The 25,945-nt window shown below is 33.1% G+C and overlaps 1 protein-coding gene across 2 annotated transcripts in view; it reads right to left on the minus strand.

The window, feature by feature from the left end:
* Positions 1-25,945, minus strand: part of LOC145269289 (ATP-dependent DNA/RNA helicase DHX36-like) — a 180,114-nt gene that overhangs the window by 78,593 nt on the left and 75,576 nt on the right. For both annotated transcript variants that reach the window (XM_080124973.1, XM_080124974.1), the window contains exons 15-18: positions 18,332-18,452; positions 17,308-17,451; positions 8,233-8,353; positions 3,783-3,881 (exon numbers count right to left, since the gene is read on the minus strand). In XM_080124973.1, coding sequence (XP_079981099.1) covers positions 3,783-3,881; positions 8,233-8,353; positions 17,308-17,451; positions 18,332-18,452 — 485 coding nt within the window. The remainder of the gene's footprint in view (positions 1-3,782; positions 3,882-8,232; positions 8,354-17,307; positions 17,452-18,331; positions 18,453-25,945) is intronic.

A 25,945-nucleotide genomic window follows, 5' to 3' on the forward strand; every position in this document is an offset into this window, starting at 1 on the left:
AGATTTGTTATATTTTTTTTAAGTCGCTGTTATTTTAATGTTTTTTTATGAGATTTAGATTTAAGGAGGAGGGTAAGGTTTTGCCTAAAGTTTTTGTATATGTTTTGAATTTGTGTTTATTTATTTATGTAATCTTTCCATGATGTCCTTTTAGCTTTTCTGATGAGCTTACGAGTAATTCTTCTTTTTTGTTTGAAGAGGTTTAGACTGTACTTTGTTGGTTGAGAGTTGAATTTTTGTAAAGCAGTTTTATTTAGAGGAATTGCTATTTTGCATTCATCATTAAACTGTTTGTTATTCCGGTACATTGGATATTTGAGTGCGATGGCTATTAATGTTTCAGAAAAGTATTCAACAAATTTATTTAGGTTTTTTTTCTTTGAAAGTTTTTTGTGGCATTTATTTTTATATTCCTCCCAATTTGCTTTTTTTTTTTTTTTATTTTTCATTGAGGAAGATGGTTCTTTGGTTTCTTTTAAATCTGTCAATATTATTGTTGTTACCCCATGAATATTCTAGAACTTTCCAGTCGTAGTCCATGAAAATATTGAGGTCACAATGATGTCATTATTGTTAATAATTTTTTCTAGATTTTTTCCATTTCTTATCTGAGTATATGGATCCCCATATATTATTAGGACTATAAAAGTCACCTAATAATAGTATGGAGAGTTTGAGTAACTTATTTATTATTTTGTTCAATTCTGTTTCATTTATTGGATCCAGATAGAGCAGATGTTTTTAGTTCTGTGTAGTACGGCTGCCATATCAATGGTTTGAATATTAGTTTTTAGATCGATTTTGTTTTGGAGGATATTATTTCTAATAAGGATAGATACTCATCCAGAAGTTATCTGTTGGGCATTATGGACGTGATTGTATTATTTGTAGTTTATATTTTACCTTCAGCTATTAAGGTTTCTTGATAACTGGTTGATGATTTGTTTCGAGAAATAGGTTATTTATTTTAGGTTTTAGGCTGCGGCAGTTCCATAGAATGCTTTTTTAGGTTATGTTTATGAGTGTGGATATCTTCTGTGCAGTATAATTTTTAATATTCAATTTTCTTGTCGAAAAACTACATCAGGAACTTGGTTTGTTAATTCATCTTCATTGGCTTTTGAGCATATTTACTTAGTCAAATTTATTGCAGTTTGCATTTATTGTGGCTTGCATGGTTTGAATTTAATTTTTCTGTATTTACTTGAATTGTTTTGTTGTCTACATACATAATTTTCTCAAATGTTTCAGCTTTGTTTTGGGTTTGATGGTGGCATAAGATGAGTTTTATTTGTATAATGTTGAGAAAGTTAATCTGATTTCGGTTTTTCCATTTCATCTTCTGTTCTTGATTTATCTTCTTGTTGGTCCTTTGTTTTGGTTTTGTTGTTTGAAGTTCTGGTTTCCGATCAAAACTGGTTTTGTTTTTATCTTGTTTATTTCCTTGCTTTGACAATGATAGATGACTTATTGTTCATTTAGGTTTTCTATTTTCATCAAACAGTTTAAGTTTATTTTTTGTGCTTATTTCAAATTTTTGTTTAAATGGTTATGCTTTCTTTGGAATGGTAAAGATTTTGCTGGTTTAATATTTAGTTTTTGTAGAGCTTGGTTCTTTGAAACATTGGTTTGCAAGAAGGGAAATTAAGGAGGAGATTAGTACTTTATTAGATTCTTTTTTGCTTTCTCTAATTTTCGTGGTGTAATGTTTCAATATTTTTTTGGAAAGTTTGGCCATTCTTTGGTTGTATCGGGTTTTCATAAGTTCACAGTACTTATCTAGCTGATGGAAAATGTTTGTGGTTGATTTTTCTACTGCTTTTCAGTAGAATTTGTCTAAAGTGTATGATTTGACTATTTTTTTAGCTTCAAGGTACAAAATATTTCTTTTATATTTTACTCCGAGAATTCATTCTCTTTTTTTCATCATTCACACGTTTTGGAGAAAGCTGGGCGAGTTCCTTGACAATATATTTCATGACATTTTTTTTGTTGTGGTTCTTTTGAGTTACATTTAGTGCATGTACAGTAACCTCTACAGTTGTCTTTGTGATGTCTAAACTTTTGGCATCTGAAGCATCTTAGCAGATTGTGGCTGTTAATGGTGTGTAAGTTATTTGAGGACATATTTTTGTAATCGAAATCAAAAATATACAAATTAATGTTTTTTTGCTTTCAGAAGATCTCATGGCAAATGTTACTATAACTAATGAAATGAAAAAACACGCTGTAATATTGTCTATAAAAGCAAAACACAGCAATTCGGAAATTGCAAGATTTCTAAAATGCATCAGTGATGGTTTTCAGTGTTGTAAACTGTGAAGGGCACATCATGCCTCCTCATTTTTTTCACAAGGTCTTAGAGTCAATGCAAATGCCTGTATTGAAACTCTTCAAACCATTATTGGATAGACAATGTATATATTGGATAGACAATGTATATATTGGATAGACAATGTGGCTAATGGAAATGCCTGTCTTCCAACAAGATTCGGCACCATCCCATAAATCTCTCAAACATGAGAATTTACATAATCATGTCATACCAAATGGTTTCCGAACTCACCAGACCTTAGTCCTTTGGATTATTACGTGTGGAGCGTTGTTAAAAAAGTTAATAAGCGTTCTCATGACACTAAATTCTCTCTAATGGAAAACGATAGTCCAAAAAATGGAGGGCATAAATACCACCTGATCAAAACTTGCAGCCACTTTCAAACTCGAATTGAGTTGTTGCTAGAACATGTATCGAATGAAATGGAGATTAATATATTTGTTTTGTTACTAGAAATTGTAAATTTCAATGATTTAAAAATTTCATTTTCTGTTTTTTTTTTTTAAATGTTTAAGGTGTCCTCAGATACCGTATGCATGCGGTATATTTCTACTTTGATTTTTGTGAAGAATTAGACAAGTATTGAAAGTAAAAACGTGTGTATTTGTGGGGATCTTTTCATTATTTTTATGTATATTTTTTTGTGATTGATAACTATCATGAGTTTTCTGCTATTTTTTTTTTTTTTTTTAATAGTTTTAGAATTTTATTTTATTTTTCAATAATAATAAAATAATTCAGTTTTGTTAAAGGATTTTTTCCATAGAATTTAGGGAATTCCAAGTCGCATTTTTCATTTGAACTTTTTATTTTGAGATATCATGTTTATTTTGTTGATTTTTTCACTGTCAGTGCTCCCTACCCGCCTATTGGAATCTGCCAAGGAAGAATTCTATTCGCATTGACAAATGAGTATACTTGTGCATGTCAGACTCCTAAAGCATCACTCAAATCTTTAGTGAAAAAATATTTTGGTTTGCAGCCATGTTTGGGCTTATTTACTTCATATGATGATTAACCTTCTAACATCTTTTCTTTTGTAAAGTTATCGGATAGTTTGCTTTGTTCCTTTTTTATGAGAGGAAAACATTTTCAATTTAGCCTTTCATGTTTTTAAAAAATTTTTTTTATCTTATTGTGAGCTCATTTGGTAGTAGATGTTAGGGCTTCATCTGATTGATCGAAGTATGCCTTTCTGATAGCCAGGCAAGGGCCAAAGTGGTATGTTGGGAAGTGGAGGTACTTCACCTGACCTCTAAGATCCTCAACTACCAGGTTCCGTCTCAAGGCATCACAGATTATCACCCACGGCTATAAGGTAGCCCCACTGAGGAACTTTTACCCTCTGCAGGGGGGGGGGGGATGTGAATTCTAATGCCCTGCCAAGAGGGCTTTCTTCTGCGAAAAAGATAGAGCAGATTCAAATTAGATTGAAAACATAACTCACCAAGTTCTGTAGAAGTTCAATTGCATGATGAAGAGCTTCGATTGAAGGAGGTTGTAACGCCTTCGACACAAATGGAATAATCTTTCCTAATCTTAGCAGCTAAAAAAAAAATAAATCAACAAAATATTTTTTTAAAAAAGTTTTTGCTAAAACATGTAAAATGGTACATTATATACAAAGGCAGAACAATAAACAGTAATAATAAATAATAAGTAATAATAAATAATAAAGAATACAATTAAAGAGAAAGGAGTTTATATAACAAATACAAGTAAAATTTATCGTTATTTACATATGACGGCATTGAAAGACGAGCATGAAATCTCATTTCAAGTTCCACACAGGTTGAATAAGTTTTCTGAATAGGAGAATACATTTTCATAATTTGTTTGGATTGTTTTGCAGCATATCAACCCTTTTTTTGAAAAAGTTTTTCTTCTTTCAGTTATTTTATATCTTCAAATATTTGTGACATTTGGTTTGATTGCTTAGTTTTTTTTGTTTTTTTTTTAAATTCCATTTGCACCCTAAATAAGGCATAATGCCACTTTGATGTAGGGAGCTACTATTGGGGACAAAAGTTGCAGGGATACTATGTAGGGAGTTGAGCAACAAGATATCTGTTTACATTACACTTGAACTTCTGCATGTCAGTAAAGTTGGGAAAGCAGGAATCCAGAGGGGAGTTCCAAAGTCTAGCAGTTCTGGGGAAGAAACTATTAGAGTAGAAGGCTTTCTTACATCTAGGGATCTCTACTGTGTATGGGGTGGGATTTTGCTGTTTGTTGGGTTTGCCAGGGGTATTTACATCGAAGGAGTACAACGGCTTGTAGTTCGTCAGAGCATTCACCATTAAAATACTTGTAGAAGAGGCAGGTAGTAGAAGAAAATTGTTGTTTTTGAGTTTGTAGAACATAATTGAGTTTTGCAAAGGGAAATAAAACACAATATCAATGTTTGGTGCATTTATTGGTCAGGAAGTCAGTATCTTCAGACGTGAAGAAAGTTGTGTTGTTAAACTGTAGGATTTTGCTGTTTTTTATTTGTTTTGAAAAACAAGTTCTTTCATCCTCAATTATTTCACCTGACAACAAAGTATTTCTTGTTTAAATTTAAATTAAAAACAAAAACATGTACTTGTGCAGAATTTGAACCAGCCATAACTTGGTTTTATTCAGAGCATGACGTCATGTGCTTGGGTGTGACTGTAGTCTGACATGCAATGCTGATCAATGTGCGGCAAAAGAGTAGATGATATTTGAGGAAAAAAAAAAAAAAAAAAAAATCAACAGGACCAGTTATCTTTTCAAGTTTATGTGGAGACAAAAATTTACAATGATCATTTTGTCTCCAGCGTAAACCATATATCAGAAACCTACCCGGTTGGTGAAGTCTCTCCCACATCCGTTGTCTTTTCTTACCCCACTTTCACATTGACTGATGCGGCCGTAGAAAAGTATAATCCGAAGGGAATATCATGGCTGTCTTAATTTAATTTTTAAAAAATCAGTCACCCAGCTTCATCATATAGGAAAAGAAATGTTGATGAAAAGAAAAAAAATTTTTTACTTTTCATTAAAATGCAAAAAACAGAAAACATGAAAAACACATAAACTGCATTTTTTCTTAAAAAAATGGTTTTCTTATTAGTTTTGTTTGGTTGAAAAAATGCAACTTGTTTATTTTTTTTCACGTAAAAGAATTTGTTACAAGAATAAAAAAATAAATTGTTATGGAAGGTTTGTTGTATCTTTTTTTATTTTCGTTATATTTTTCTCATCATTTTATTATATTTATATATTTTTTTCAGTATTTTTCCTTGAGTAGCATTGTTATGCTTTGAAAGCCAGTGGCCGACGTTGTGTTCTGAGCAAAACCGAACAGACAGTTACGTCTGGTTCAAATTCTGCACAAGTACCCAAAAACAGAATTTACTTAATCACGGTTTAATTAAGAAATATTTTTTTTTTAAATAATTAGAAAACAATGGAATTACAAACTTATTCTAAGCATCAGAATTATTTCATCAAAGCTCAATTCTGGATGAAAGGAAGTCATTTTTTTTCTAATATTTTTAAGACAAAAGTTTTTAACTTAGGAAACAGAAAAAGTAAACACTTTGGAATTGACAAGTTGCAATGAACATCAAAGAAACTGAAGATTGGAGATTTTATTACTGGTTGTTGCTTATTTTAAAATGCAAACTTACTCAATCAGAAAAAAAATCTGAACTTTCATGTGTTAATAAAACATTTTTTTTTTTCTGATGGATCAAAATAGGGTTCAAGCAAAGTAATCGCTTGATAAGTGTTATTAGGCCTCAACAATGGTTGTGTGCTGATATTAAATTTGATATTAAATGCGGCTGTACAGACACAAATGATGCTGAACACTTAAGTTACTGAAATTTGTCTCAAAAAACATAAGTCTACAAATTGTATTTTGAAGTTATGTACAATCTAACAGTATACGAAGATTCACTAATTTGTCAATGAGAAAGTTGTGTTCAAAATGGCTGCAGTGTTCACAGCTGATCCAAAACAACGTGTTGATTCAGAACATTGTTTGAAACGGTTTCAATGAAACAAAAAAATTTTGCATCAATATATGACAATGGATGGTTTTGGCCTCAGTATTTTGACTATGTTTATAAGTATGAAGTTGAATTTTATTTAAAAGTAGTTGTTTTATTTGTTAGGTCCAGGACTTATTTTAGAAGTGACAATAAGTTTTGCAATGGTTTACGACCATTAGAGATAGTTTACGGACAGTCTTAGGTTTGCCACAGTTCGAAACAGTAGAGAGAAGATGTTGTGGCATGGAATAGATCAAGATGAGCTGACATCAACTGTCTACGATGGTCCTGAGAGAAGACGTAAATGTTCAGAGGGTTGTTTTCCATTATGGTATCAGACATGCACCCAGGAATTTCATCAGAGTTCAATTTGGAATGAAAGAAAGTCAATTTTTTAAAAAAAATATTTAATAGACAAAAGGAGTTTTTGCATCAGTGTGGATGAAACATGGATCTACTTTTTCACTCTGGACTCAAAATGACAGTCATCTGAATGGACAACAACAGGTGAAAACTATCCAAAGATGTCAACATCAACATGCAAGATTTTGGCATCAGCATTTTGTGATATGCAAATTATTTTGTTCATCAATTTCTTTTAGAAAGGAAAAAGAATCAATAGTAAATATTATATAGTACTAGCGGGGGTGCCTGGCGTTGCCCGGGTGTTTGAAAAAAAAAAAAAAAGTGTTAGTATGCAGGGAAACTTGAACCTGAACACGCGACATGAAGGCGAAAAAGAAAGTGAAAGAAAATGTGACATGTTACCGCTATGTTAAGACGGGAGTGGAAGTGTAAAGCGTTGAAATTTAGCGATGTCAACCATCATGCCAAGAAATACGGCAGAAAGCTGAAAGCTAAACTGGCCTACGACCAGTTTAGCTTTCTGACATATTTGCTTCACCCATGATGTTGGGGAAAACCAGCTCTCTCGCAAGAGGGGGAGCTCTGGCAGTGTCTTAATGAATAGCAATTGTCTGATATGAAGGGTTTCCCCCACAGTGATCAAAGCTGATTGCCTTCAAGATGTGCCGGCCACAAAGGCCAGCGAATCGATTTGTTTCGATTCAGTTTCGCTTTATTTATACGAAAAAGACAAACACTGGAAACCAGATTTAAAAAAAAAAAGTCTCTCAAAATAAATGGAGAGCTGATGTTTGTTCGCAAATCGTAGATATTATAATCTACGCAGTATATAAAAAGTTCTCCAAAATAGTAACCCCCTCTGAAAAAAGCCTTTAGCAGACATACAGAAACGTGCGTGCCCATTTTGCCTTTTATATATATATATATAGATTATTGGTGCATTTAAAGAAAGAAATAAAAAATTTAAAAAAAAATTACAAATAAAGAAAAATGCACTGTATCAGAGGTCAATCATAATGATGGCGAAGGAACATGACTCACACTTTGAATTCCTTCCACACCCACCCTATTCTCCAGGTAGGGCCAACAGTGACTATTAGCTCCAATGAAGAAGAGACATTGGAAATTGAGGCATATTTAATGCAAAAAAAAACAAAAAAAAAACATCTATAAAATAGACATCAAAGCATTAGAGAAGCATAGAAATCAGGAAACTTTGATGAATAAAAGTTGTTTTTTAGTTAGGCCCAAAACTTATTGAGTAATGTGTCACTATTAAATTTTTTCTATTCACAAACAATAATTCCACTTATGCAAATTTTCTGATAACAGTTTGTTTACCAAAGCATGTCTTTGGTAACATTGAAACAGAGAACATATGTTTTGTAAATATAGTTTTAGTAGTCTTTTTTGTTTTTTTTATATGTTTAGCAGTTTTTTTTTTCGACTTTTAGTGAGAAATAAATGCAACTTCCGTTGATACAGACAGAATGATAGAACTTCACTTACTTTGATCTGTAAACATAATTCTTCCAGACGAGTTCTTAATATTTCTGGTGGCAAATAATCAACTAATTGATATTCTTCTGTGAATGTTGTGTACAGGTGGTAGCACTCGCCAGGTTGGACTCTGGTCACGAATGGTAAAATACATCAAATTAACAACAAAACTTTAACATAAAGTGAAAATGGTAAAAATTACAGTCTGCAACCAATATTAGTTACTCATTCTATAAACATGTCAACAGGTCAAATATTTTGATATAGAAACAAACTCGAAAATATACGAATGATTGTGTTCGCATTGAATTATTTGAATAAAGGCAGAGCGAGCCAAGACAGTTAAATTTAAATAAAAGGACAAAAACCAAAATTAGTCTTTTTGTTTTTTCTTTTTTCACTCTCCAGTTATGGATTAAATATGACTAATTGATGACATTTCTTTCTGTTTATAATGGCAAATGTTTATTCCAAGTTAATAAAACTTGGAATAAACATAACTTTATTACGTTTGATTGCTAACACAAAGTGATGTAAGGGAGAGTGATAATAAAGTGGGGATGGGAAATCAATAAGAGAGGCCGACAATAATCGACGTGAACTTTGTGAGTTAATTGCAAACTGTGGTTAATTAGAGCAATTAAAATGGAAGATTTTTTTTTCAAATATAACTCAATCCCAAAATTGGTAATTATGCAGTTTTGTTATGATAAATATGAACTTTCACACATCTTTCCAGGCAGATAATGGAAAGAACCGAAATATGCCGATATACCTGAAAACAGAAAACCCAAATAACCAAAAAATTACTAATCTCTTTAAGGAGAAAATAATTAAAACATGACTGGTTACTAGCGTGGCTACCCGGTGTTGCCTGGGTGGAGAGAGGTGGTATACTAAGGCTATTGAGCAACCCCCCCCTAAAAAAAAAAAAAAAAAAAAAGAAAAAATTGTTTCAATCAAAATAGCAGCGAGTGCCCATGCGAACAGGGGGGGGGAATTAGCCGTAGTATGAAAGAGAACAAAGAGGTGAAAAAAGCTAATGCACTAGCTGTCTCGGCCAACATTGAGATCGGTAGGCGTATGATTTACAAAAATGTTGACGCAAAAAACGGCCCAGTTGACAAAACAGAATCTTTTTGATCAATTTTTAGATATTTTTTATCCGAGAAATTGATCTTTCTAACGATACCAATTTTGTCACAATGCATGTGTTAAAAGTTTTTGGCAGCCATACAAATATACACACACACATCTTCCCTTTTATACAGGGTGGCCCACTTAAAAGTAACCCAGCATCTCTAATCTTTCTCTTAACAACCAACTGGCACCACAAGACAAAATGCAATTCTTTTTCCAACAAGATGGCGCTAAATGTCACACATCTCACAGATCACTGACACGAGTTCATGACATGTTTACGGAAGAAAGAACAATAAGCAAAGGGTTATGGCCACCACATTCTCTGGATTTGTCATCATGTGATTTTTATCTTTGGGGGACTTTAGATCAAAAACTTTATGCAAATAATCCTCACAATCTAGACCAAATAAAGGAGACCATTACCAACGCTTTCAGGAAAATCACCAGAGAAGATCTACAGGCAGCATCTGCAAGCGTTATTTAATGTGCCCAAAAATGCATAGATATCAACGGGGAGCACTTCTTTTATAACATAGCGCGTAATTTAAAAAATGCTACAGGTAATCTCTTCTTTCTATCTTCTTCTATCTATATATAAAATGAACTCATTTTTTTCCCCGTGTGAGTTTGACCTTAATAGGATTAAAAATCAAAACATTACATGCAAATGTAATGTACACAAACTGCAGCACAGGATCTGAGGTGTGTTATAGGCCTATTATATCTCCTCTTCGTCGATAATCGTAGATCCCTATATTTTTTCTGGTGAGAGTCCACCCCCGAAATCGGTTAGAATCAATGGAAGTTGTAAAACCTTTTCTCTAATAAATTCCTGCTACCACTTAACACTGCTGAGGATGCGTTCACAAGGAAGAGTACTAAGAAACACTGGTTAGGAATTGTAAAGAGTTATTTATGTCGTTTTTTCTATTTTTTTCTCTCTTTTTCCCGTTTTTCAAAACACGTCCATCAGCTTATCCCCCGATTTATGCTTTGTTTTTCCCATAAAAAAAAAAAAAAAAAACGCGATTAAGGTCTGATTAACATATTTTTTTTCTTTTTTCTTTCTTTTATTTACCGTAAGATACACACTGCGGGACTACTCAGTTTTTACTTCTGGTTTTGATAACTCTAACCAAGGAATCTTACGATGAGCTTTATTTATTAGTGCTTCCAACTACAAAGTTATTATTAAACAAACAAGTTATTATTCACAATTTATCATTGCATTGCAATGATAAATTGTGAAATAACTTGCATTTCACTTGAAATACAAAAACAGCAAAAAGAAAATAAACGTGATAAAGGTCCGATCAGGATTAGATTGTCTTGTTTTGCATTTTCTCTTACCGTAAGACGCACACTGCGGGATTACTCGGTTTTTATGACTCTAACCGAGGAATCTAACTATGAGCTTTATTACTGCTTTTAACTAAAAATTTTTTATTAAACAAACAATTTATTATTCAAAATTTATTATCACAACACAACGATATTGTAAAATTACTTGCATTACACTTTAAAAAAAAAAAAAAAAAAAATGCGATAAAGGTCAATTGTTTTGTTTTGCATTTTCTCTTACCATAAAATGCACACTGTGGAACTATTCCGTATCGAATGAGCTTTATTTACTTTCTTTCCCTTTTATTTACATATGAAAAATTAGGATTGCTTTTTCTTTGCTACGTGTTTAAATTAAACATTATGAATGCTTCTTCTTCATTAACGAAATTAGATTCGATTGCTTTCTTTTTGCTTTCTGTTTACCGTAAGAAAAGTTATTGAAAGAATTCAAAAATATGAATGCTTTTTCTTTATTAAAGATTTGTTATGTGAAATACATACAAGTTTTTGTCAGATTTGGCGTTTAGTTATACAAATATCCTCAAAAAAGGTACTCACTAAAAGGGACTCTTAAAACCCAACATCGGTATTGAACAAGGTTTTTTTTTAACATGTTTTACAAACTTTAAGTGGGTAAAATATAATCACATAATTATTGAAAATGTGATCATGGGATTAAATTTTACACATGCATTCGAAACAGTTGTCAAAAAAAAATGTATATCAAATATTATCAAAGGCAAGATCGGTTACTTTTCTACCAAAATGGATAACTTTATAGTGTTTTCATTTAATGTAAAATGTTCATTTGGCTCGAAAAACACAGCGTTTACCTCTACATTTCAAATTTACAAATGCCGGCAGACTGTGTTACACACGTTAACTTTGGGAAAAGGAGTTAACACTAAACAAACTTTACAAATTAATGTTGAATAACCACCGAACACAGTCTGCCGCCATTTGTATTTTTCAAATATACTGATAAACACTGCATGTCTAAAATCTTATCCAGTTACGTAGAAAAGTAATTATCTTACATTTGATAACATTTACTTGCTATATATTCAGTTTTCAACAACTTTTTCGGATCTGTGAGTGTGACGACCTCCCCTTAGATTTCTACTTGGTATTCTCTAGGTAATTAGGAGAGAGTTAATGAAAGGTCACGCTAATTATCATATCGTTATTCCCTCCTCCGTCAGACAAGATTACTTGAATGGGATATGTCTATTCAATCTATTTGACTTGAAATGATAATTTATAGTCAGGGTGAATTTGTAGATGAGCGAACATGATGGATCTCGTGGAAGAAGGAAAGAAAGAACAAACACATCATTATATATAGATATATACAGCTTTCTCTCTTTTTTTTTATTTTCACAATGTATAAAAACGAAAACATAAAAACGTGAGAAAGAAAAATGTTGCAGCCAGTTGGCCATTGTTCAATTTGGAGGTTAGTTCATCTCCTACATCCCCTTTCCTCTTTTTCTTATTTCAAATCTGTTTTTTTTTTTTTTTTTTTCACATATGTATCGACCCTCAGATGCCTGAATGGGTTGGTGTCTCAAAATACAAAATATGCTTATAGATCAGTCCAAGGGACGTAAATCCTATATCATTTTTTTTTTCTCTCCCCTTATTTATTTTATGTATCTATTTATTTGTAATTTTCTTTTTTTTGTTTTTGTCCGCTATCGTCTTGGATATGCATATATATATTTTTCTTTTTTTATGAGTGCAGTGCCGGAATAACGTGTTTTTATTTATTTTTTTTTTTGCCGACACCGGCGGGGATAACAGTTTATATCCATAACAAAGTTCCGACTCACCTTCGAAAAGACCCTGTTTTTTTTTTTTTCTTTTAGCGTTAATTTGAGATTAACGTTTTCTCTTCTTTTTCCCTTCTCTTTTTTTTTTTATTGTTGATATTCCATCAACGGAGTTGCAACGTATCCTATATATATATATATATATATATATATATATATATATATATATATATATATTTTCCAACATAAAAACAAAAACGAAGAAAAACAAAAATGAGACTTTTTCTTGTTACTTTTTTTATGATTTTTTTTGTTCATGTCGAGGGCAGATAAATTCATTTGGTTAAGTTGGAAAAAAATTTATTGAATAAAAAAATTCATTGAATTGTTTTCTCATCTGCTAGCTTGAATTTGATTGGTTAAACGGCTTGGCATATTCTGGTTCTTTCTTTTACCTGCCTGGAAAATGCTTGTTTGTGAAAGTTCAGATTTATTGCATCTGGTAGCACAACGCTTCTCTACATCTCATTCCCTATCACAGACGGTTACATTTCTGACATGTCTCCCAGGCCAGCAAGATCAACATCCTTCAGTTCTAGATCTATGTCTGACCACAGTTAAATTATCACCCCATTAGCCTCCTCTCACTTTTTGCCAAAATATTTGAGTCCATAATTAATCATGCTCTAGTCCATCATCTTACAGATGTTAAACTTTTGACCGACCAACAATATGGATTTAGGCAAGCCCGTTCCACTGCAGATATCCTAACTGTAATCTCTAAATGTATATACCATTCACTGGACAAAGCAGGGGAGGGTAGAGCAGTAACCCTAAATATATCTAAGGCTTTGACAGGATATGGCACAATAGTCTTCTCAGGAAAATCAGATCATACGGTATCACTAAAAGAATACATAACGTAATTAAATCCTTTTTAAGAATCCAGATTGCCTTGATGGTCATACATCTAAACAATATCATATAAATGCGAGAATACCTCAGGGGTTTATCCTTGGACATATATCATTCCTAATATTCATAAATGACCTCCCTGATGAAATTGTCTCTGAGATGGGTATATTGAAGACATATCTAAGGAAATGGCAGAAACACTAGAGAAGACCCCCAATCTGTAGTGGAATAGGGACAAAAATGGATGGTCACATTCAATGCTGCTAAGACTAAATTTGTTTCCTTCAATAATTACAAGAAACCTTCTCTACCATCAATAGCAGTAACCAAGAACACATTACCTGAAAGTGCCTCCTTTAAACTCTTTATCCTAACATTCACGGGGAACATGAGTTGGAAGAGATACATTGAGAGCATTGCTAAGGCTGCTGCGAAGAAAGTGGGCTCTCTCTACCGTGCTAGAAAGCTACTTATGCCTGAAAGTATCCTGTACCTCTACAAGGCCACCATTCACCCATGTATGGAGTACTTGTCACATTTGGACTCAAAAGAGAGTTGCCAATCTGATAGATCCTGAACTGTCATCTAAGCTTCAACCGCTGTCCAATTGACGAAATGTTGCATCCCTCTGCCTATTTACAAGTATTTTAATAGGGAATGCTCTGACGAACTACAAGCAGTTTTACCCTCTCAACGTAAATACCCCCCGACAAACAGCTAAATTCCACCCCTACACAGTGGAGATCCCAAAGTGTAAGAAAGCCTTTTACTCTAATAGTTTCTTCCGTAGGACTGCTAGACTTTAGAACTCTCTTCCAGGATTCTGCTTTCCCAACTGTACTGACATGCAGAAGTTTAAATGTAATGTGAACAAACATCTTGCTGCTCATCTCCTTCATAATATCCCTGCAACTTATGCCCCTGATAGTAGTCCCCCTTACTTCAAAGTGGCACTGTGCCTTGTTTTGGGGTGAAAACTGAATAAAATAAAAAAAAGAAAGTACCCCCAAATTTTTACATAGGAAAAAAGTGATTAGAAAACAAATGTTGATTAAATACGCTTTAGTCTAATGTTAATTATATAATTATTTACGTTATAACTTCATAATTATTTGATTAATTTATAATTATATAATTATTTACATTATAACTTCATAATTATTTGATTAATTTATAATTATATAATTATTTACATTATAACTTCATAATTATTTGATTAATTTATAATTATATAATTATTTACGTTATAACTTCATAATTATTTGATTAATTTATAATTATATAATTATTTACGTTATAACTTCATAATTATTTGATTAATTTATAATTATATAATTATTTACATTATAACTTCATAATTATTTGATTAATTTATAATTATATAATTATTTACGTTATAACTTCATAATTATTTGATTAATTTATAATTATATAATTATTTACATTATAACTTCATAATTATTTGATTAATTTATAATTATAAAATTATTTACATTATAACTTCATAATTATTTGATTAATTTATAATTATATAATTATTTACATTATAACTTCATAATTATTTGATTAATTTATAATTATATAATTATTTACATTATAACTTCATAATTATTTGATTAATTTATAATTATATAATTATTTACATTATAACTTCATAATTATTTGATTGATTTATAATTATATAATTATTTATGTTATAACTTCATAATTATTTGATTAATTTATAATTATATAATTATTTACATTATAACTTTATAATTATTTGATTAATTTATAATTATATAATTATTTACATTATAACTTCATAATTATTTGATTAATTTATAATTATATAATTATTTACATAATAACTTCAAAATTATTTGATTGATTTATAATTATATAATTATCTATGTTATAACTTCATAATTATTTGATTAATTTATAATTATATAATTATTTACATTATAACTTCATAATTATTTGATTGATTTATAATTATATAATTATTTATGTTTATAACAATTATTTGAGCATAATATAAAAGCATAAATTTTCTAAATTTATTTATTGCGGACTATTATTCTCATCTTTCTTAGTTGTTGTTTTACAACGTTTCGGCCAACTATTCCTCTGGCCTTCGTCAGGTGGTCGCCGTGACAGGATAAGAACTCCGAATCTCCTAACTGCATTCTCAGCAATTACTGCCATCTATAGTTGTTGTCTCATCACGTTTTGGCCAAGTAAGCCTCTGGCCGGCTTTGGCTAGGGTTGAAACTGCTATCTTCAGACAATTCTCACCTGGAACCGTAGAGATTCAACGTCCTATCCTGTCGCAGTTACCACCTGACGAAAGCCAGAGGAATCGTTGGCTAAAATGTCATAAAACAACAACTAATAAAGATGAGAATAATAGACATAAATAAATTAATTAATAATCCTCATCTCAATAATGAATTCTAATTAAATAATATATAAATTTTCTATTTATTTTTATGTAAATTAATAATTTTTTTTCTTTTGTAAAATATGAAAATTATGAAAACTTAAAACCAAGAAGAAAATAAATTGGAAAAACAAAACGCACACAAAGGCTCCATTTTATCTTTTATAAGAGTCATTCCTTGATGGTAAGTTAGATTAGGTCATTTTGTCACCATATGAAAATGAATGGTAATCTTTTCAAGTAGTAGAGTGCCTCAAGCATTTATTCTTGGTCCGTTCTATTTTCTCTCAGATAAACTGAACAAAAAGCCACTATTTGATGCGGACGATCTGAAACTTGCCACATCTAGGGATGTGAGCACCAATTTTTTTTCTGCCTTTCTGTTGTTTCAAAACTGACTTAGAAATCTAGTGGATGATGTCCTCTTCTTCACTGCCACACTATCTCACAGAAGAGACGTTTCTATCTATGTTTCTATTACAGCTATGATGTGCCTTGATATTTCATCCCAAGTATGAACTTTATCAAGAATACACATGACATGACAGAGTCAACATTTATACACTGAACATCATAATAGTGCGAAAAGCACAAAATATATCGAAGCAGGATAGAATGATAGGGTCAACATATCAACACGTTTTGGATTATGTAATGCCAAAATATTACCAATTGTATATACACTTTTTTTAGACAGATTTTATCAAAGCTGGAAGAGGGGATTGTGGGTTTATACCTTCTATAACAGTATTAATGCATAAAAGACCATCAAAGAATCAATGGGGAAAGTCAACGGTAACAGATCTCATATTTCACAGTAGTTTTTTTTTTTTTTTTTTACTTTTATTCACCCAAAACAAAGCATATTTTCACTGAAGCATATGGTGCTACTGTGATAAGATTAAAATTTATAGGCAAGTAACCTAGATAGAAAGTTGGGCAGCAAGATGATTGTTTACATTACATTTAAATTTCTGCATGTTGGTACCATCAGAAAAACAAGGAGGGAATTCTAAAAGCAAACACTCCAAAGAAAGAGGCATCTAGGACCTCTGAAATGAAGGAGTGGGATTTTGCTGCTAGTTGTAGGTATTTATGCTGAGGAAGTAAGCACAGTAAGTTCATCAGAGTACATTTTATGAAAGTACTTATAAAACAAGCACAGGGATGCAACATTGCAGCGATGCGACAGGGACTGAAGCTTGGCAGACAGTGCAAAACGTATTAGGTTAGAAGTTTTTTTGCACCTTGTCCAAGAAGGAGAGACTTGTCGTCAGTGTGCCCACATGCAGCAACAGCACTTTATGCGCCAGCAAATGGTGGCTTAACACAGGATATTGGCGAGTACGAGATGCTTTCTGGCCTGGTAACGAGAAGCTATCTTTGCCGCTGCAGCATTTGTCAGCTTAATCAGTAAGCACACTACAACAATGTTGATTTCCTTGGATGACTACAAAATTAAAAAAGAAGGAGATAAATTCTTACCTGCCTGCACGACCTCGGCGTTGTCGTGCATTTGCTTTAGAGATCATCTGCGGCTCAAGAGATGTGAGATTTTTCTCAGGGTTAAAGTTTTTCATTTTGATTTTCCCACAATCAATTACGTAGACAACATCATCAATGGTTATGCTAAAATAGAAAGGAAGGGTTATTGTCACAATATTTAATACAGTGTGCCCAGAATCTATGTTATAGAGGCCCAAGCCCTCCAGAATGGCCATCATAGAGGCCCGAGCCCTCCAGAACGGCCGTCATAGAGGTCCGAGCCCTCCAGAACGGCCGTCATAGAGGTCCGAGCCCTCCAGAACGGCCGTCATAGAGGTCCGAGCCCTCCAGAACGGCCGTCATAGAGGTCCGAGCCCTCCAGAACGGCAATCATAGAGGTCGAAGCCCTCCAGAACAGCTATCATAGAGGTCTGAGCCCCCCAGAACGCCTGTCATAGAGGTCCGAGCCCTTCTAGAATGGCTGTCATAGAGGTTCGACAATGATAGTTTTTCTATACAAGTCTATTTTTTTCAGAAAGGCTCTTAATATTACAAAAAAGATAAAGTATAAGGACCGTGCTGTCGTCCAGGCAGTTTATGCCTTTAACTCTAATACAAAAAATCATAAAGAAACTATTTGTTTGCTATTATTTGTTTATTATAAAAAGATTTAAGTTTTTTATCTTGATTTCAACAAAAAATTCAAAAGATAATAAAAAAAACGTCATAGAACAACAAAAAAAAATTGTTTCTCCAAAAATATTTATTCATAAAACCTATATTCCAATGAGAGTTTTTTGAATTTTAATTTTGTAAAAGTTCCATAAAAATTGTCCAATAATTATTCAAGAATATTTTCATTTCTCAATTTTTCATTGAATTAACTTTGTATCGAAAGAATATATTTTTCATTATACAAATGAAAAACTCACAAACTTTCGTTCAACGTTTTTTGTAAACGATTCAAACGATCCTTATACTGCATGAGTATCAAAAAGAAAAAAAAAAGTTGTTTTCATGATACCTTGTTTCTGCTATGTTCGTTGCTAAGATAATTTTTCGCACACCGGGTGGAGGTCGTTCAAATACTTCTCGTTGATTAACACTTGGCATTAAGGAATGTAGAGGTATAATTCGGAATTTGCCTATAGAAAAAAATGGAAAACAACAACTGGAAACATCTTTTAATTTGAAAATTACAGATCAAACTGAAAATTGAAGTTATGAGTCCCGATTGAAAGACATGTGTGGAGTTTTCAGTAACCTAATTCATCCGTTTTTTTTTCTTTTTTAAATATCATCCAATAACTCAGCTTGGCTTTTATCAGAGGCAAGGTTCCCACCTCAAAAACTAAATGATGTATTTGGATTTTTTGTCAAAAGAGATTGAGGGAAGGTGGAATCCTTGAGAGCTGAATGTGCAGGGTTTCATGTTGAAATTTTTACAAATGTGTCAGTTAAAGGTAAGCAGATTTTGTATTTTTTATGATTAAAAGATATTTAATGTACGAAAGGAAATCTGACATTGAAAGTTTGGGGAAAATTTTATCACATATTTTACTTTATTTAACTGTTTTTTTTTTAGTTATATTATTTTATAAATTTTAACTACAAGAACTTATTTCTCTAGAACATAAATAAACACACTTTCTTGATTGCTATATAAGATACATAAATATCTAAATGTTCAATTAAACTTTTCTTCAACCTTTCAAACATTTAGTAAAAAAGAGAAAAACATTAATTTTTCTCTTCTCAATCGACCAGTTAACTGTATCATTAGGGCTGTGACAACAGCATATTCTATAATTGTTTTGACTCTCGAGTACATATCCGACACAGACAACTGAGAACCACATCAGTCTATATAAAAACATAAGAGATGAACGAATACACACTCGAGAGTCAAAACAATGAAAAAAATATGCTGTTGTTACAGCCCTTGTGTCATACTTTGTCATACTGGATTCCAGATTAAACAATAATCTAATCTGGTGGAGCATCCAACAATACATGTTACTTGAAGCAACATCACCAGAAGCATGTGCCCCCGTCCTTGTATGAGCCAATATATAGCCGTGTCGAGGTGATTTTATTTGTACTTCAAACACTATGTTATTTTGAATATTTGGTCAGAGTTCACTTACACAAGAAATATCCGCATGTCAGATTGTCATTTAAAACTCTTGTACAAAGAGACTGAAGACACGGATGATATTTAGTAGGTAATTCAAACTCTCCATGTTTTTTGTTTCATTTTAATTCAGTCGAAGTTCTCAGAAATCAACTGGAGAACTTTTTATATACTCCCTAGATTATAATATCTACGATTTGCAAAAGAAAATCGTCCCTATCCTTATTTTGATCGGTTTAAAAAAAAACTAGTTTCCAGTGTTTGTTTTTCTTTTTCGTATAAAAACGAAACTGAATCAGAGCAAAGGCATATCCACCTGGCCTTCATGGCCGGCATGTTTTGAAGACAATCAGCTTTGATCACTGTGGGAGAAACCCTTCATATCAGACAATTGCTATTCATTAAGACACTGCCAGAGCTCCCCTTTTTTGAAGGAGTTGGTTTTCCCAAACATTGTGGTGAAACAAATATGGCAGAAAGCTTAACTGGCTGTAGGCCAGTTAAGCTTTTAGCTTTCTGCTATATTTCTCATTCATTTTGCTATGGCGTGACGGTTAACATTGCTAAATTTGAATGCTTTACACTTCCGCTCACGTCATGGCATAGAGGTAAGATGTCAGGTTTTCTTTCACTTTCTTTTCTGCCTTCGTGTCATGGGTTCGAGCCTGCCTGCCTACTAACAATATTTTTTTTTGGCTCAACACAGATGCTGGGCACCCCTACTAATTCCCCATAAAAGCCAGTGTAAATGGATAACAGTGCAGTTTCAGGCCTTAACACATGTATATTTGTGTTTACCACCAAGAAAAACCACTATATAGTCAGACATATCAAGTTTTCGCTGAGAAATATGAAAAAAGTCACAAAAAGGGGTGTTTTTAGCACTAAAAGTCCTCAGGGATGTGAACCAGAATTTTGCCAGGGGCACCCATACTTGATTTATATTAAAAACAATGGGCTCCATATTTTGGTCAAATTTCAGAAAAATCTAATGTGGATCAAAAGTTATGAGGCAAAACGTTTCATTTTTGGCCATTTTGGGGCATTTTTGACCTCTTCTGAGCCCCTGGGGACACAACGGGAATTTTCACAAATTTTTTTTTTTTTTACTGTGCACATCTAATTAATTAAATACAATTTGTGACAAAATTTCGAGAAAAACTAATGGACGATTATCTGGCAATCGTCTGGAATAACGGACAACGCTAAAAACAGAGGTTCCTCTCCGATAAATCAGGGGACCAACAATATAGAATTTTAAGGCAACACTCAGTAAGAAAAAAAAAAAAAAAAATTAGGAATAAAAATTTTTAGTTAAATAAATTAATGTAACTTTTATTGCATAAAATAAAAAATATCACAATTTTATAAATTGTGATATTTTTTATTTTATTCATCCCAAAAAAGGCATATTCTCATTGACATTGAAGGGACTACTATATGATTAGGGACCAGATTTATGGGGCTATTCTCAGTGGAATGTTGTGCAGCAAAATATTTGTTCATATTACATTTAAATTCATGCATATTGGTACAGTTGGGGAAACAGAAAGCAGGAAGAGAATTCCACAGGTAAGCTATCCAAGGTAAAAGAGTAGAAATTCCTCCAGCATCTGAGGATATCCTCAATGAACGGGTGGGAATTTGCTGCTAGCCAGGTTTGTCAGGGTTATATATTGAGGGAGTACAAGTGCTGTAAGTTTGTTTGATTGATTGATTGATTGGTTTTACGGCATATCAACCTATGTGGTCATTTAATGCCGGAGTCCTTTTTTTTTTTTTTTTAACTTTTTTTATTGGGAGGGGGGGAATGACTTTTTCAGCCTTTCCTCCCTTTTTTTATAAAATTGAACTAAGAAATTAAATGTTGTATTTATACATGGATGTTTCCTTAAATTTTCTTATATAAATTTACTTTCCTTAGGTATGCTAGAATATTTGCTGAGTTGACCTTTTCAAAAAGGTCTTCCATATTGCTTTCTGTATAATATAATTTTCTAGTTGGGGCAAGGTCATCACACCCAACTAGGATATGTTTTACTGTGAGTGTCTCCTGGCATGGGATGCACTCTGGCGCCGATTCTCCATTTAGTATATAAGAATGAGTAAAGTTGGTGTGCCCTATGCGCAGCCGAGTTAGTATCACATCTTCTCGGCGTGATCTCTTGATGTCCGGACATCGTTCCTTAAGTTCAGGTTTGATTGAGTATAATTTGTTGCCCTCTTGCTGACTCCACCGCAGTTGCCATTTTTCCTGTATGTATGCTTTTATCTGGGGTCTAAGATCAGTATGTGGAATCTTAAAATTGTCAGTTGGAAGGTGAGAAGATCTTTTTGCAGCTATATCTGCCCTCTCATTGCCTTTGATCCCCACATGGCTGGGGATCCAAACAAGAATAATGTTTTTAGTAGTTGAAAGGATATTGATTTTTTCTATTAATTTTGTTGTTAGTGGATTTTCTTGTTTTTGATTTTGTATAGATAATAGGACTGATAGAGAATCTGTGAGAATGATGAAGTTTTTGATGGTTTCCTCCGAAATTATGTTGAGTGCTAGATCGATAGCTATAGTCTCTGCAGTGAATATAGATGCTTCATTTTGAAGATTTCTCTTCATTGTGGTTTTATGGTACGTTGCTGCACATCCAGTGTGATTGTTGCTTTTAGACCCGTCTGTGTAGATAAAGGTGTAGTCTGAATATTGTAATTTTAAATGTTGAAGTTCGTCGTGGTATTCAATAGAGTTTGTGGTAGATTTGGACTTTTTGTTTAGGTTGAGTTTTATTTCAACTTGTTTCATGGTCCATGGGGGTGTTTTAGGCAGTATGAAGTTGTGAATGCTGGAGATTGGAATTTTCGATTCTTCAATGCTTTCCTTCATTCGGAGCCCGAACGTTTTGATAGTTTTTCTTCTCATGTTAAAGAGTTCTTCATATTTAGGATGGAAGGTACATTGGTATGCAGGGTTGTTTGGGCAAGACTTCAGTTTTAGTAAATATTGAAGGGCTAACTTTTCTCGCCTTAGATCTAGTGAGAGTTCGTGTGCTTCTGTGTATAGACTGTTCACGGGGGAAGTTCTGTATGCTCCTAGGGCCAATCTTAGGCCAGTATGGTGAATAGGGTCTAGGCTTTTTATATATGATGTTCGGGTTGATCCATATATGAAACAACCGTAGTCTAGCTTTGAGCGGACTAGTGCTCTGTAAAGTTTAAGAAGTGTTTCCCTGTCTGCACCCCAATCGGTATGTGCTACCACTCTCAAAAGATTTACAGCTTTTTTACATTTTTTTTTCAGATAGTTTATGTGTGGGATGAATGTTAACTTTTTGTCAAATAAAATCCCTAAGAATTTGTACTGGTCAGTAACGGGTATGGGCATTCCTTCCATGGTTAGGACAGGATCATTATGCATGTTCTTTAGTTTGCAGAAATGCATGCATTTCGTTTTTCTTTTGGAGAATCTAAATCCATTCTCTTCCGTCCATCTCATTACTTTGTTTAAGCACAATTGAAGCTTCCTTTCTATTATAGATATATATCTAGATCTGCAGCATATTAGGAAGTCATCCACATATAGGGAGCAATCTACCCCAGGGTTAAGGTTTTTTACAATGTTGTTAATTCGGATACTGAACAGGATCACTGACAGTATACTCCCTTGAGGTACTCCATTCTCTTGTTCTTTCAAGTCCGAGAGAGCTGTGCCAACCTTTATTCTGAACTGTCTATTTTTTAAAAAATTTTCAATAAAAATTGGCATTCTACCTTTTAGTCCAAGCACCTTCAGATCCCTTGTAACACCATACTTCCACACAGTATCGTAGGCTTTTTCCATGTCAAAAAACACTGCTGTTAAATGTTCCTTCCTTACAAAGGCTTCTCTGATGAAGGTTTCAAGTCTGACTATGTGGTCTATTGAACTTCGGTTTTTCCTGAATCCTGTTTGAAATTCTGTAATAAGATTCTCTGTTTCCAGGAACCAGATTAGTCTTTTGTTTATAATCCTTTCCATGGTCTTACAAATGCAGCTTGTTAGAGCTATTGGCCTGAAATTCAATGGATCTGAGACGTTACTTGATTGGGATTGGATGTTTGAGTTTTCAGATTTGGGAATTGGTATTATTGTGGCCTCTTTCCAGGTCTCGGGTACGTTTCCACTGGACCATATAATATTGAAAATTTCAAGTAGGTATTTCATTGAGGTTTCTGGAAGTTTTTTGAGGATTTCATATGGAATTTCATCGGGCCCTGTAGCTGTGTCATGGGATTTGGTTAGCGATTCTTTTAATTCAGGCAAGGTAAGAGGTTGGTTGTATTTTTCAGTATTTTGTGATTTAAATAGAATTTTCTTTTTCTCTTCCTTTTCTCTAATCTTTTTGAATTTCTCTGTTTGTCTGTCACATGATGAAATTTTTGATAAATTATCTGCCAGGTTATTGGAAATGTCTTTTTGATCGGTGTATATTTTGTTGCCTTTAGAGATGTGGGATATTGGTGTACTACTACACTTTCCTTCTATTTTCCTCATCATGTTCCAAACTGTTTTCGCCTTGGTATTCACATTAATTTTGGATATATAATTTCTTCAAGTTGTTCTTTTGGATTCCTTTATGATTCGTCTGGCTTTTGCTCTGTTGTTTTTGAAGAAATCCAGATTTTCGCTTGTTGGATACTTTTCGAATTTTCTCAAGGCAGCTCGTCGCGCTCTGATGGCTTTTCTGCATTCTTTTGTGAACCAAGGTTTGTTGTGATTGTTGGTTTTGGTTGTTTTCGGTATGGTATTATTTGCTATGTTTGTGAGTGTTTTAATGAAGTAGTTCAAATGGTCATCTTCATCATTCTTTTCGATAATTAATTGGTTTTTGCACTGTTCCTGGAAGTCTTCCCAATCCGCTTTATGTAGGTTCCATTTGGGTGTTTTTTGTTCAGTGCTAGTACTTAGACTTTCCAGGATGATTGGGAAATGATCACTCCCACAGGTGTCATTGTGTACTTTCCAGTCATAGTCCATATATATGGAAGGATCACATAAGGTAAGGTCAATGGCGGTGAAAGTACCTGTTGCTGGGTACATATAGGTGTAGTTTTGATTATTAAGGAGGCATAGATTATTTTTATTTATTGTTTTCTATTTCTTTTCCTTTTTTATTTGTTTCTTTACTTCCCCATATTACATTGTGACTGTTGAGATCTCCTAGTAGAAAAAAGGGTTTAGGGAGTTGTTTTATTAATTGAGTTATCTCAGTTTCGTTGATTGTATCTTTTGGAGGGATGTATATTGAGCAAAGTGTTATAGTTCTATGTAGAGTCACTGAAACTGCAATTGCTTGCAAGTTTGTGTTTATATTTATTTGTCTTTGAGGGACTTCATTCTTCACAAGTATTGATGTGCCTCCAGAAGCTCTGTCCGTATCTTTATTTATGTAGTTGTAAGATGTGTAGTGTTTTATGTTGATGGTATTATTTTCTTTCAGAAAGGTCTCCTGTAGACAGACAAGTGCTGGGCTCATATTTGTTATTAATAATGTGAGTTCATTTTGGTTTGCTTTTATCCCTCTGATATTCCATTGTAATATTTTGTTCATCATTTGGAATTGTGTTCAACTTCCATCGTCTCCAATCCCTCAAATCTATTTTCTGTCGGAGTCCCTGTTCGAGATATAGATCGGGATCTTTCTTTTCCTGTTTTTGTTTGTTTTTTTTTTTTGTCTGGGGGGATTTTTGATTCTTTTCTGGCTTGTGATGTGTTTGATGGTTGTTCGGTTGTTTTTGTAGAAATGGTTTGTGGTTTTGTTTCTTTTTGTGGTTCAGTAGTGTCTTTACTTAATATTATCCTTGGATTGGTTGCAGACATTGCACTATTCATTTTCCTCATTTCTTCTAATAGTTCTTTCATTTCCTTTATTAGTTTGCTTAGGACATCAATTTTCTTGTCAGTTGTATCCGTTACATGTATATGACCATTTTGATTGTTGATTGGATTAGTTTTTTTTGTTGCATCTGCATATGTTTTAGTTTCGATGATTTTCCTGGTCTCTGGGTAGGATATATTCTTTATGTTTTAGTTTGGTCACTTCTTTTTCTCTTTTCCATATTTCGCAATATCTAGAGTCAGCGCCATGGTTTCCCAGGCAGTTGGCACACTTGAAATCTTTTCTGCAGTCAATGTGTGGGCCACTTTCTCCACATCTTCCACACACTGGTAATCGTGTGCACCGATCTTGATGGTGTCCAAACTTCTGGCACTTGAAGCATTGGAGGGGGTTTGGAATATAAATTTCTACATTTATTTTCATATATCCGACTTTCACTTCTTTGGGTATGGTGAGGGAATCCAAAGTTAGTATATATGTATTGGTATCGATTTTCTCACTGTTTTTTTTAATTTGAACTCTGCGAACATCTAACACATTCTGTTTCTGTAAGTTTGTCCTGATTTCCTCCAAGGGACAAAGTGCAAGTTCGTGGCTTTTCACTACTCTTTTGCAGGTATTTAGGGTTGGA

The sequence above is a fragment of the Euprymna scolopes genome, chromosome 45 (genome assembly GCF_053919585.1).
Source record: "Euprymna scolopes isolate OS-2025 chromosome 45, ASM5391958v1, whole genome shotgun sequence".
Lineage (NCBI taxonomy): Eukaryota > Metazoa > Mollusca > Cephalopoda > Sepiida > Sepiolidae > Euprymna > Euprymna scolopes.